Source organism: Mustelus asterias, chromosome 8, assembly GCF_964213995.1.
Source record: "Mustelus asterias chromosome 8, sMusAst1.hap1.1, whole genome shotgun sequence".
Taxonomy (NCBI): domain Eukaryota; kingdom Metazoa; phylum Chordata; class Chondrichthyes; order Carcharhiniformes; family Triakidae; genus Mustelus; species Mustelus asterias.
The window spans coordinates 94303641-94317223 of record NC_135808.1 but is presented as its reverse complement, the minus strand read 5'-3'; the positions used below and the strand labels follow the sequence as shown (position 1 = coordinate 94317223).

Here is a 13583-nt window from a genome sequence, read left to right as displayed (position 1 = left end):
GTGACTTCAATAAGGGCCATTTTGGCTGGGGCAGAAACTCAATTGGAGGGATTCAAACTTGGAGTTCCAGGGAAGATGACCATGGATTTGGGAAGCAACAACATATTCAAGGACTTCAGAGAAAGGGTGGTTGAGGGTAGCAGTGGTTTGCAAAGGTGATGGGGACAAGTGGTGTGTTTTTGAGGAGAGGGATAATGACAGCAGATATAAATGAAAAAGGTACAGAACCTCAGAGAGAGATGGAAGCAGAGAGTGAGAAGGATGATCACTAAGAAATTTCCTTCTTCTAATTGTTGGACAGCAACAGGTCACTGTATATGTCTGAACTGATTGATATATTTGTCGTTTGGGTATGCCAGTATGTACAAATGCTTGATGAATATCAAAGGAGCATAATACTTCAACATCAGGGAAGAATGGCACTTTGTAAGGATAGAGGAGTCAAGAGTGTTTTTTTTACAAAGGAGATGAAGCTGTTTTTAAATTGGGGATATTATATATAGACAAGTGAGCTCTTCACAATTTCAGTTAGTATGGAGCCAGGAAGGAAAGTTAGATGGTCAGTAGGTTAAATGAGAATGAGGTCAGGAGAGTAGAAGGTGACAAAGTGACAAGATAACAGAAGCTGTAAAAAAATGAGGAGAGAGACAGTCTCAGGATTAAAGCAGGTGAATCTTGGGGATGCTTAGCTGGCAGACAAGGAGGAAGGAAGAAATGAGTTGAAGCTAGCAATTACATTCTCAGCCTTAGTGACAAATCCATGAACTCCTCATACTTGTTGGATGTAATGTTGGAGAGATGAAGAGGGGTTCAGGAGATAGCTTGGTAGTGAAAGAAAGAAGTTAGGGGTCTCTTTGTCTTTCAACATGATTCTGGATTTGAGGGTGGTTTTAGCAGAGGAAGGTGAAGCCTGGTGCTAGAAGAGTAAACCACCTTTGGCAGAGAAGAACCCATCTAGTCAGCTATCAACAGTGTTCCCTTTTTGTATTTCTAGTAATCCTGAATCGCATTTGTTGAGAAGGATTGGTCTAGTTCCTTCTGGCAAACCTTTAAGATCTCTTTTTCCAATGTCTAAATCAGTAACATTTCCCAAAATTTGATTTAATTTATTATTGTATAGGGATACAGTGAAACGCATTGTTTCTTGTGCATTATACAGACAAAACATACCATTTATAGAGTACATAAGGGAGAAAGAAAGGAGAAGGTGCAGAATATAGTGTTACAGTCATAGCTAGGATGCATAGAAAGATCAGCTTAATACATTCAAAAGTCTGATGGCAGCAGGGAAGAAGTTGTTCTTGAGTCAGTTAGCCAAGTCAGTAAAAAAAAACTGTTCCTCCATTTCTTATCCTTTTTGTTGTCCAATATGGCAAAGTGCCTCTGAAATGCCCCGTTGAACTGGTATGTTATAAATCTTATTTTTAACAACATCTTACACAGATGAAATTAACCTGGAGTATTATGCAGCTTACTACCACTGCTATTTGGTTAGAGATGCACTTTGTTCAATTTTATATAAGATTAATAGAGTCCATTTATCTTTTTATAGTAGGGAGGTTAAGTTTTATTATGCACTGTACAGTTAATAGTACAAATCTTGCAATAACTGCATACGTTTTAAATTAAAAATGGATTGGGAAGAAACAACCCAGTCATCATGCGGTTGCACCACCAGCTTACCAACCAGATGGTCACAAATTCAAGACTCGGCGCTGCCTGTCATTTCAGCCTAGCAGCTACAGCTGGGATGAGTTTGATCAACCTTAACTAGGCTGTAGAATGGACAAACTACTATTTCACTTTGAAAAACCCATCTCCAGCTCAGCACCTGTTGGCTGATCATAGAACAGGCTTCCCCTTGTGCTATTAACAATGTTACAGTGTGAAGGTCATCCTGAGACACGAGGAACTAAAATATTGGAAGAAAATAGTGCTGAGAATCTTGTCAATAATTTAGACTTCATTGTTGAACTCATTAAATTATTCTGAAGTGTCAGGTTTTTGAGGATAGGTTGTTCAACTGATGTCAGCCTGGTCACATGATTACCCGAGACACACTTGCATCAAGGTATATCTCCACTAAAGGGGTGAGGTAGGGCAAACAGATCTAGAGCTCTCTGGATGATGGAAGAGACAGAGATTAAAGAGAAGAAAAAGTATACTTATGATAGATGGCATGTGGATTATGCAACTGAGAATTGGACTGCATACAGAACTCGTCGGTTCACAGGCCAATCTAAGTGAAGGAAGCTTGGGGACTGATGTCCTCACGTGAGGAGGAATAGCTATCGCCAACCACCCTTGCATAAATTCACAAAAATAGCTGCCTTAATGAATCTAGCAGGGGAAATAGTATTCCCTTACTGGTACTGAAAGCATTGCAGCACAGCTCCATGACAGCTGTAAAGTTTATTGGCATAGGCGCAGAAATTGCTACAGACCATACACTGCAGTCAACCACATCTCCAGTCGTCTTGACTTGTCAAATCACTGGAAACAGATGTGTAAGATCAGGAGAGTGGGACTGGCCAAACACAATCCACCTCCACTATAATCAACTCACACGCAGGCACTTCTTATAAGCAAGCTGTATCAATTCCTTCACACAAATCCCGTTATGTTCCGAAACGCACTTGATTACTATTCATCCTAATATGACAGTATATTGCAGGCAAGACAAAAAGAAGAAATGGGGACTCTATTTAGATTCTTGGAATGAACAAGCTCTACCTGATAAAGACAACAGCTACCTACCCCAGCACAGAACTGCTCTGGTTGGCAGGGAGTTATCATGATACAACATTGACAGTGCTGCTTTAAGTAAAACACTGAGAAGAGGGCAGCTAACATAGCTATCAGCAGACTACATATTCTTCCGAATAGGCAAGCCAGAAAATGAGAATTTACAGCCAATGTCAGCTTTGCTATCAAGTCTAACATTGCAAGAAGTCTGGACACTCTCCCTGTGGGAATAAACAATTGTCCCATGACTCTATAGCTATCTCTTGTGAACAACAAATATGCAAGAAATATCAGTGCAGAAGCTAATAATGACTGGTTCTGAGGATATCAACGGTAAATTCTATGGGGACCGGGGCAAATGCTCCACAGGAAGACGAGCTCATTGTGATGGGGGACTTCAATGCAAGGGTAAGACCATAAGACATTGGGACAGAATTAGGCCACTCGGCCCATCGAGTCTGCTCCACCATTCAATCATGGCTGATATTTCTCTTATCCCCACTCTCCTGCCTTTTCCCCATAATCCCTGAACCCCTTATAATCAAGAACCTCTCTATCTCTGTCTTAAAGACACTCAATGACCTGGCCTCCATAGCCTTCTGCAGCAAAGAGTTCCACAGATTCACCATTCTCTGGCTGAAGAAATTCCTCCTCATCTCTGTTTTAAAGGATCGTCCCTTCAGCCTGAGGTTATGCCCTCTGGTTCTAGTAAGAGCTGACTATGAGGCTTGGGATAGTGCCCCGAGGATTCAAGGTGTGGGGAAATGCAGCAGCAATGACAGGCTTCTCCCACATCTTTGCACCCACTGGATTATGTTAGTCGCCAACACCAACTTTAAACAGAAGACAAAGTACAAAAAGACTTGGATGCACCCAAGATTTAAATACTAACACCAGTGTTACAAGAGGAGCAATATCACTACAGACGACAGGATCCGACGTCCCAAGATGAAATCTACTATCTCAACAGAAAGGAGACCAACATGTACGAGATCTCCAAGTAACTTAAAGAGACTCACACCCGCAGTGTGCAAATAATTCAGGCTTCAACTTGAAGAACTGCTCCCGTTCAAAGAAAATTCAAGTAATGATGATGAAGTGGTGTGGTCAACTATCAATAGCTCTGGAAGCTGCCAATGATGTCCTGAGTATACATAAAAGAAATCACTGAAATTGGTTTGATAAAAACAGTGATCCAGTTGAAGGACTCCTGCGGTAGAAAATTGCAGCATTTGTAGCACGGCTTGGAAACAAAGATACATCCGGTGCTACAAAGTCACTCCAGAAGAGCAAAAGGAACCTGCAACAGGAGCTGCATCCTATACAAGGCGCATGATGGCCAAACAAGCCAGACAGCTTCAGGTTTACACTGATCAGCACAACATGAAGAATTGCTATAACACCCTGAAGACGTGTACAGTCGATCCTCACATGGCTACTCTCAGCACTGATGGATGGGTGGGACTGTTATCAAAAAGCACAGGGCTGAGCAGTTTAGGAGTGTGCTTCAAGGGAGGCAGTGGTGTAGTGTTATTATCACCGAATTGGTAATCCAGACACCCAGAATAATGCTCTGGGGATCCAGGTTCGAATCCCACTGTGGCAAATGGTGAAATTTGAATTCAATAAAAATTAAAAGTGATTGTCAATTGTCGTAAAAATCCATCTGGTTCATTAATATCCTTTAGGGAAGAAAATATGCTACCTTTACTTGGTCTGATGTGTATTTGCCTATTGACCCACAGCAATATGGGGAACTCTCAAATGCCCCCTGAAATGGCCTGGCAAACCACAGTAGAATCAAATTGTTATGAAGTCTATAAGGAATGAAATCAGATGGACCGCTTGTCATTAACAGCCATGTCAACTGTACAAAGTCCTCCTTACTAACATCTGGAGGCTTGTGCCGAAATTGGGAGAGCTGTCCCACAGACTGGTCAAGCTTGACAGAGTCATCCTCACAGAATCATACATAGAATCCCTACAGTACAGACAGAGGCCATTCAGCCCATTGAGTCTGTACCGACCACATCCCACCCAGGCCCTATTCCTGTAACCTCACACATCCACCCTGCTAATCCTCATGACACTAGGGTCAATTTACCAGGGCCAATCAACCTAGCCTGCACATCTTTGGACTGTGGGAGGAAACCTGAGCACCCGGAGGAAACCCACGCAGACACGGGGAGAAAGTGCAAACTCCACACAGACAGTGACCCGAGGCCAGAATTGAACCTGGGTCCCTGGCGCTGAGAGGCAGCAGTACTAAACACTGCCATCGTGTCGCCCTTACATATAATGTCACACATCACCATCCCCAGGTCTCTCCTGTCAGTGGGGCAGCAGAGGTTGCTGCAAAGTGGCAAGGGTTAATGTGTGGGACTGGATAAACAACCACGCACATAATGAGAGAGAGAACAACACATGTCTAAGAATCAAGATGGAGAATGCTCAAGGCTTGTACTGAGTAACACCGGTCGTCTTATGTATCTGCATATAGTTATAGTTGTTATTCAAACATATTGTTCCTTAGCCAGTCACAATTACCAGACAACATGACGGTAGCAGTAAAGAACCCTGAAATCTCCAAAAATGAACTTTAACAAAGCATCTGTGAAGAACCCCAAAAATCACCGAAAATCAACTTTTTAAAAAGAAATTTGCAAGTCTGACCTAAAAAAAAGTGCTAAAACTGAAAACCTTGGCAAGATATTTGAAAACCTCCAAAAGAACTCCATAGAAGACTTGGAGGCATAGAGACACATAAAAATTAACTGTTCAGTTTAATAAGGCCTATGCATAACAAGCAGCGGTCCATGAAAAAGTCCCGATCCAACAGTTGAGTCAAGAACCTAGCGACGTTCATGGGATAGTGAGCAAACCTCGAAAATCTTCAAATTAATTGTGCCGTAAGCAGACAGCACCGAGCAAATTCCATTTTTAGTTTGTGCAGGTCCAAGGTCGATGCCATTACACATGATGACCGTGAGTCAGCAATTGAAAAAAAAAATTGGCTGCTCAATCACGATTCCCCAGCAGGAGGAATTTAATAATTACTTCCAATGATTAGTTTAAAATCCCTATAAAGTTTAGGAACAGTTTCCAAAAAGCGTCAGTGACCACAACAGGTCTCAGTGAAAGGCTGAACAGTGCAGGAAAACTTAATTACTGCAATAGAAGTTTAAAAATTCCAAGCAGACCTAAAAACTTAAAACAGCTATGAATTCCAAATCCATTTTGCCAGACTGATTTGGACTGATGAAAGGGCCAGATCAAACACAATGGAGGAGAGAGTGTTACGCTATTTGGTGTCAAATGATGCTGGACTGTTTGGAAAACATCCACTCAATATTTAGGCCACATTGTGAATAGCATAGATGTGCTGGTGGACCTACAAAAAACAAGGGCAATCAGTGAATTTCTAACCACATCATCCATTCCAGATCTTCAATGATTCCTTTGGTGAGGCAAATTTATTGACAAAATTCCAGCCAAGCTCAGTGCTAATCACAGAGCCCATGAGACACCTATAGAAGAAGGCTCAAGCATGGTGTTGGAATGTACACCACGAACGTGTATTCCAACAGATTAAAGACATGCTGCTCTCACCAGATATCCTAGCTCACTACGACCCATCCCTACCAACCACAATCAAAGCTGATGCCTTATCTACAGGACTAGGGAAGTCCTGTTTCATGAGCAACCGAATGGGTGCCATAGACAAATCAGCTACACATCTCTGGCATTATTTGACACAGAAATGAGGTATATGGTCATAGAGAAGGAGGCACTCAGTCACGAGGGCTTGTGAGAAATTCTCCAACTACATCATTGGGCCAAAAGTAGTCATCAAGACTGACCATAAACCATTATTCTAACTCATGAATGACAAGGAGCTTGCCAGAATGCCCCGAAGAATCTAAAGATTCTGTTTGCAGCTAATGCATTTCATTTACGAGTCAGTGTATTACCAGGGCAAACTACAAATCTCTGCGGGCACATCTTGCAACACAGAATGCTAATTTTGTCAACGAGATTTTGTTCTATCCCCAGTTCATGGCAGCACAATTGCCAGCAGGCTTAAAAAAGCTACAACAAACATGCCAAGAGCAGATGCAGGATGAGGACTGCATCTGCATTCATCAATATTGCATGCAAGGTTGGCCACAGTAATGTCCTGGAAGAATGGTAATGAAAATATGCTTGGAACAACAGAAACATTGATGACCTGTTGGTGGAAAATGACCAGTTAGTAATTCCCACTTCATTCCAGCCAGAGATTCGGGAAAGAATCCACCAGGGCCACATGGGCATCACAAAATGCAGAGCAAGAGCTCAGTTAAGATGGCCGGGAATATCGAGGTTGACAGAAGAAATGATTTCACATCGAGCCCCTTATCCCCACTCAATTCCTTACCAAACCATGAGAACGTCTGCGAATGGATCTATTTATGTATAATCCTTCCTTTTCATTGTCAGTGCTTCTCCAGGTGGATCAAGGTGAAACATTTATAAACTACAACCACTGAGTCAGTGATTAAGTCACTGAAAGAAGTCTTGCAGTTCATAGCATTGTGGATCAGGTGTTGTTCGACAATGACCTGCAATTCACTACTTCACCCATTTTGCCAAGAACTACGGATTCCTACGTCTCACCAATTCTGCAAGATATCCCCAAACCTAGAGTGTGGTAGAAAGGAGCATACTGCAACTCTGACTGAACACCAATCAAGTCCAACCTAAGAAGTCCAGAGGAGACTACCGATTTTCCAAATCTGACAAGAACACAGTCAGAGAAAGTCATGAAACCCCCAGACTGATTAAACCAATGAAGTCAAAGACTTGGGGGCAGACAGGATATGTAAAATATATTTGGACAAAAACTGTTGGGGGCGGGTGGGGGATTGTGGAATTAGGGTGAAAGGCTTAATGCGTGGGACTGGAGAAACAATATCACCCTCAAGATGATACAAGAAATAGACACATGACTAAGAGATGAGAAGCATTCACGAGACTTAGACTAAGTAACACCTGTAGTCTTGTATATCTGTTACGTTCCTCCAATAAACCAGTTATTATTCAGACATACCAATGTCTCTGCAATCCTTCCTTAGTGAGTCACAACCAACAAACAACACTGGTGATACCTACCCTCCTGTGAGACAAGACCTACGCCAAAAATATTAAGCAGCCGGACAGGTTCAACATGAGAAGTACTCAGGACACACAGGCATCAAATGGGAGGACAAAGTGCCCAACACTAAAGTACTTCAAACAGCAGAATTGAAGCAATCATCATCAGAGCCCACTCAGATGGAATGGAAATTCCATTGCTGACAATAAAATCCCTAAGACAATCATGTATTCACAACTTAAACCTGAACACTGCCTATGAGGTAGGTCGAGATTAAGATTCAAGGACTCCTTGAAAGCAAACCTCAGGAAATGTGGCATGTCCACCACACCTTGGGGGAAAAATATGCAAGAAAAAGCTACATGGGGAGAAATCTCAAGTAGTGGTGACTTTTCCCTCGAACAGCAAAGAATAAAGACAGCAAAGGACAAAAGGCAAGTTAGGAAGACTGGGCATTCCCAACAAAATTAAACAATTCATCAACACTGCACTGTTGAAGCTATGCAGGTCTGTGATCGGGCCCCACAGCCACATTAGAATGCACAACACATGACTCTATGCACACAAAAAATGTCTATCTTCAATAACCAATTCAAACCAACAGCGAATTAAACTTATAACTATGCAGCAAGTAAGTGATGTGATCCAACATCACCCACATCATAAAAGCAAATTACTGCAGATGCTGGAATCTGAAACCAAGAGAAAATGCTGGAAAATCTCAGCAGGTCTGGCAGCATCTGTAAGGGATGTGTGCACATCATGATCCCTCCGGTACTATGAGCTCACTATCTTCTTTGGATGGCAGTCCTTATAAAGTCAAGCACTTAAGAGATATGAAATTACACTGTTCTCTTTCAAAAGGAAACTGGCAACATATGCGAAGGATTAAATTCATTCTCGAGTAAAGGAATAAATATATGGTGGCTCAACATTTAACAAACTAATGCACGATATTCTAGGTTTTCCCACAGCTCAGCAGCTTAGAATCAAATCAAGTTAATATCCTTCAATCCTAACCAGTTTTACATAATAAATTACTCAACATTTAAAACAAACTTTGCCACGGTCTTGCTTATGTTCAGACAGCAAAAGCATTTGTGATTATGTGCAATGATGCATAATTATAAAGGGACAATGTACAGAAATATGTCCAAATGACTTGAGAGAAAAGACAAAACTATATTGCTCCTCTGTTTTTGCCATCTTTAGATTGTCTTTAATCCTCCTCATGCTACGTCATTACCCAATGCCAATTCCATGCTGAACTAACTTACAACAAGTCAATTTGCTTTGTGATTTAACTTTCTATTCAGAACTACAGCTTGGTCTACACCTTAGTCAAGTAACTGGGCTGAGAACAGAATCATCACACAATCATCACAAAAATACCCTTTAAACTGAAAGCGGTTAAATCATTAGAGTTACAGTGTAAAAAACATTACGAACATAACCAATGATCCTTCTCCTGGTCAACTCAGCCCAGACAATATGCAGATTTGACTGATGATATCTGTACACTCGAACAAAGCTACTTAGACTCTTGCTGAAAGGCGAAGAACCTAAACAATTTTTCAAGATTGATACTTACGAAACCACAATAAGGATATTACATGTACTTCCTTTCCAACATTAGAGTACAAGCTCGAAATTCATTACAAGTCACGCAATTCTGCTGCCCCTTTTTAGTATCATTATGGCATATTTTTCATGTTTGCAATCCCAAACACAGATGGCTCACAGTCAATGGATGTGAACTCACCAACAAGCTGCTCAAGCAGCTGAAGATGCTAAGTGTGTCACGAGAGGTAATACTACACTTTCCATCCTGTCAATGCTACCACAGCCTTCCTCACCTTTAATACTGGCAGACCCAGGCACTGCCTTTCAATGGACCAGGACTCAATCCACAGACTTTGTGGGCTGCAGGTGCATGGCAAACCTACCCAGATCATGGGAACCCTTCTTCTTTACTGTTCCCATACAAGAACACCCATTCTCCAGTGCTGCAACAAACTCCATCTGTGGTTCCTGAATTCTGGTAGCTCCCTTTTCCAACTATTCAGGCACTCACAATTCATTCCTGACCCAGGGCTATTCCCAAAATTCCCATATCTTAAAATCAAGTGCCTTCCCAAGTTCACCCACTCCCATGGTCTTGAATCACAGATTCCAACACCAACTTGATGCTTGTAAACTTCACAGCCACCCACTTGTTGGGACTCCTAGAGACAATGCTTAGCGCATCCAGCTGCATTAGGACTAAATGACTGTTTTTTTTTCATCCAGCTCAGTTACATTGTGGGTAATTGCTGATTAGTTTTAATATAAACTACAGGAAGTCCAATGGCTCCCAACATTTAAAATCTCATGCATATTGTTGGGAGTAAAAAAATCCCTCAGAAGAAAATCCCTGAAAGGGTCAAAAATCTGCTTGAGGACCTGGGAGCCAAGAAATTAGAACAGCAAGTAAACAGGAGGCTGTTTTAAAAAGTATAACAGCACAAAGAAAACAATCCTTTATATATGGATACTTACTTTAATTATCTCAGATTGAGTTAAGTATTCATGGCAATTATATTTCTGCATCACCAGAGAAAATTTCACTTATTTTCACCTACCCCACCACTGTCTTTGAGAATCAGAAGGCAGGGATCCTAAAATTCAAGAATTTAACAGACAGGAGGGGCAGGCTGTAATTGATTTGGACAGTAATAAGACCATAAGACATAAAAGTGGAAGTAGGTCATTCAGCCCATCAAATTTGCTCCGCCACCATTCAATGAAATCATGACTGATCTGATATGATAATCCTCAACTTCACTTTCCTGCCATATCCCATTGCGCTCGATTCCTTTACTGATTTAAAATTGGTCTTGCTCAGCCTTGAACACACTTAATGACCCAACCTCTACAGCCAAGAATTCCATAGATTCGCTATCCTCAGAGAAGAAATTCCTCCTCATCTCTGCCTTAAACGGGCGACCATGTCATTCAGGCAAAACCAAATATTCTGCAGAAAAAACTCAACTCAATAATTGAACAAATAATCAAGTGCCTCATATTAAGCCTCAGGTTCCCAGCCAAACCGTCGACCTCTCTGACCAAATATTTTCCAAAGATTTAGAAAAGTATGCATGCAAACTACAGAACAAGAAAGGGACATTCATTTACAATTATAAATTGCCTTTCATGACCTCAAAAGTAGTCTCAAAGCAGCCAATGAAGTATTTTTATATGTTTTCACTGTTGTAATATTGTATTGTGCAACAGACAATTTATACATAGAAAAGTCTCACTAAGAACATTGACACAGAAGACCAAATAATGTATCTTAGAATAAGCAGTTTTTTCAGAATCATTTAATATTTCTTAGGATTTCCTGATCATTTTTGCTGGGAAGCAAGCTGGTAGCTTAAATTAGCATCACAAAACGTTTAGAGAATTGATTACTTGCCATGTTTTATTTGCCAGTATAGAACTGGTATAATTCTAAATTGTATAGTGTAGTAAAAATGCAGCATTGGCTTTACTATAATGTAAGTTGGAGCCATATTTTCACTGCCAGCTTGAATTCAATCCAGAAAAGACAAGGTTTTATACATGGGATCCAAACTTGCACAAGGAGCATTGCACACTGTCTTCCAGAAATAGCTAATAGAATAGTCAAGTCATATTGATCATTAAAATTTAAACTGCAGTACAGATGGCTATCAAATATTAATTGTTAAAAATGTTGTCTTTTTTTTTGGTTTTGCATTTTAGTTACACCATTAGGTTTAGTTGTGATATTCTCCCATGGGCAAAAAGCCTGGCATTAAATTGAAGAGTATCCTCAATTTAAAAAAAAGCTGCAATGAGGGAAAAGTCTGAAAAACTTCCAAAAATACCAGATATCATAACATTCCCACCATCATCCTTTGTACACATACATGATCCTGTTGGGTTTATTTGTCGCAAGTGGAAACCAAACATATTATCTGACAGAAACAGGCAAGAAATCCAACTGGATTAGACGGTGCCATATATAGTAGCATAACAAAAAATTCAGAACCAACCGATGGCCTCAACTATACACAATTGTGAAAATCCCCACAACCAGGGATATTGTAAATAGAATATATGAAAACACCCCAAATTAACTTTTAAATATGAAAGAACTGAGAGTTTGGAAACAAAAAATTGAAACGGAATCTAAAAATAAAAATATCTCATTGGTATTTCATTCCTAAATTAATACTTAGTATTAAACATATAACCTTTCATGGAATAAAAGATGTCCCTTTACCAAGATTTTGTTTATGTTCAGAACTTCAAATAAAGGTTCTTAATGGTTCAAACATATTCAAAAAGTTGGTTTAAAGTTACAACCTGTAAGTAAGAGTTTACAGTGTGTTAATAGAAAGCAAGTATATTTTATGAATTACAAAGTACCTGATAGTCGAGAATGCTGAAACCCAAACCTTTGGAACCTTTATTCAGCTCAATCATTTTCACATCTGAAGTCCATAATGCTAACTCCCCAACTTCATCCTCTTCTGCATTTGTCTCAGAATCCAAGTCCACCTTTGGGGGAAAAAAAATTATCTGAAATTATAATTGTAGATAGTGTGAATTCCCAGATCACAACCCTGCATTGTGTTGGCACTTGATCATTCACCAGCAGGCAAATTAGTGGTCAAGGTTTGTACTCAATTCCCAATTAAGGATCGTGGGCAGGTTCCCAGATTGGAGGGTCAATAGGAATCCCATCAATAATGACACAACAAGTCTACTGTCTGAGATAGGAACTGCTGATGCAAGTTAGAGAGAGAATGCCTCATAATGGAGGTGCCTTCTGAAGAGAAGTTAAAACTTTTGATCATCAAAAAAGCCACATCTGCCAGGTCATCACCACTGAGCGGCAATCCCTCCGCTGGACAGCCAGTGACTGTATCTGTGACTCAACAGCTATGGTGAGCAAGGAGAGGGGGAGTCCTGACCACCTCCGACCCCTGGCTGTTTTGGTCTCACTAGGAGGCCTGCAAGCCGCATTCAACATTTCTGCTCAATGGCCTAAATAAGCCACTTTATTAACTTAATAGGCTACTTGCCACTTGCAGCAGGGGAGCCACCAACAATCCCACTATCACCCAGCCCATCCCAGAACTAACGCAGGACAATAGCAGTAGACCAGCACATGGACCAGTGTCAGGAAATTGCTGGTCCATCTGCTTACATTCCCATCTCCACGGCCATTTCATAATATGGTTCATAGTCCTCAACCAAAGATTATTTTTGTTTTGTGAGTGAAAGATTTTAGTTTCATTTCTGGGCGGTAGAAACTCTTTCACAAATGTCATCTTCCTATATCAGCAGCCTATATTCCTAGATCAGCTGAAATGCAGGAATCTGAAGTCATGATAAATGCGCAGGGTTATGGGGATAGGGAGGAGGAGAAGACTTGGGTGAGATGCTGTTTTGGAGAGTCAGTGCAGATTCGATGAGTCGAATGGCCTCCTTTTGCACTGCAGGGATTCTATAGTTCTATGTTTTACTCTACCACAATATGATTTAATTTTGACCATAACAAAGGATCCTCTATTGCACTGGTGTATTTTGTCCACTTCCTAAGTAATTTCTGAATGAAACTGACTCTGACCATTTTGGGCCAATCTAAGTCAAATTCTGTGAACATATTTGTGTTGTGGCTAATATCCTATGA

The 13583-nt window shown here is 40.7% G+C and overlaps 1 protein-coding gene across 1 annotated transcript in view; it reads right to left on the bottom strand.

Annotated features, from left to right (window-relative positions):
- The window catches only part of patj (PATJ crumbs cell polarity complex component), a 364256-nt gene that overhangs the window by 288025 nt on the left and 62648 nt on the right, over window positions 1-13583 (bottom strand). The window contains exon 18 of the mRNA XM_078218535.1: window positions 12314-12445. Coding sequence (XP_078074661.1) covers window positions 12314-12445 — 132 coding nt within the window. The remainder of the gene's footprint in view (window positions 1-12313; window positions 12446-13583) is intronic.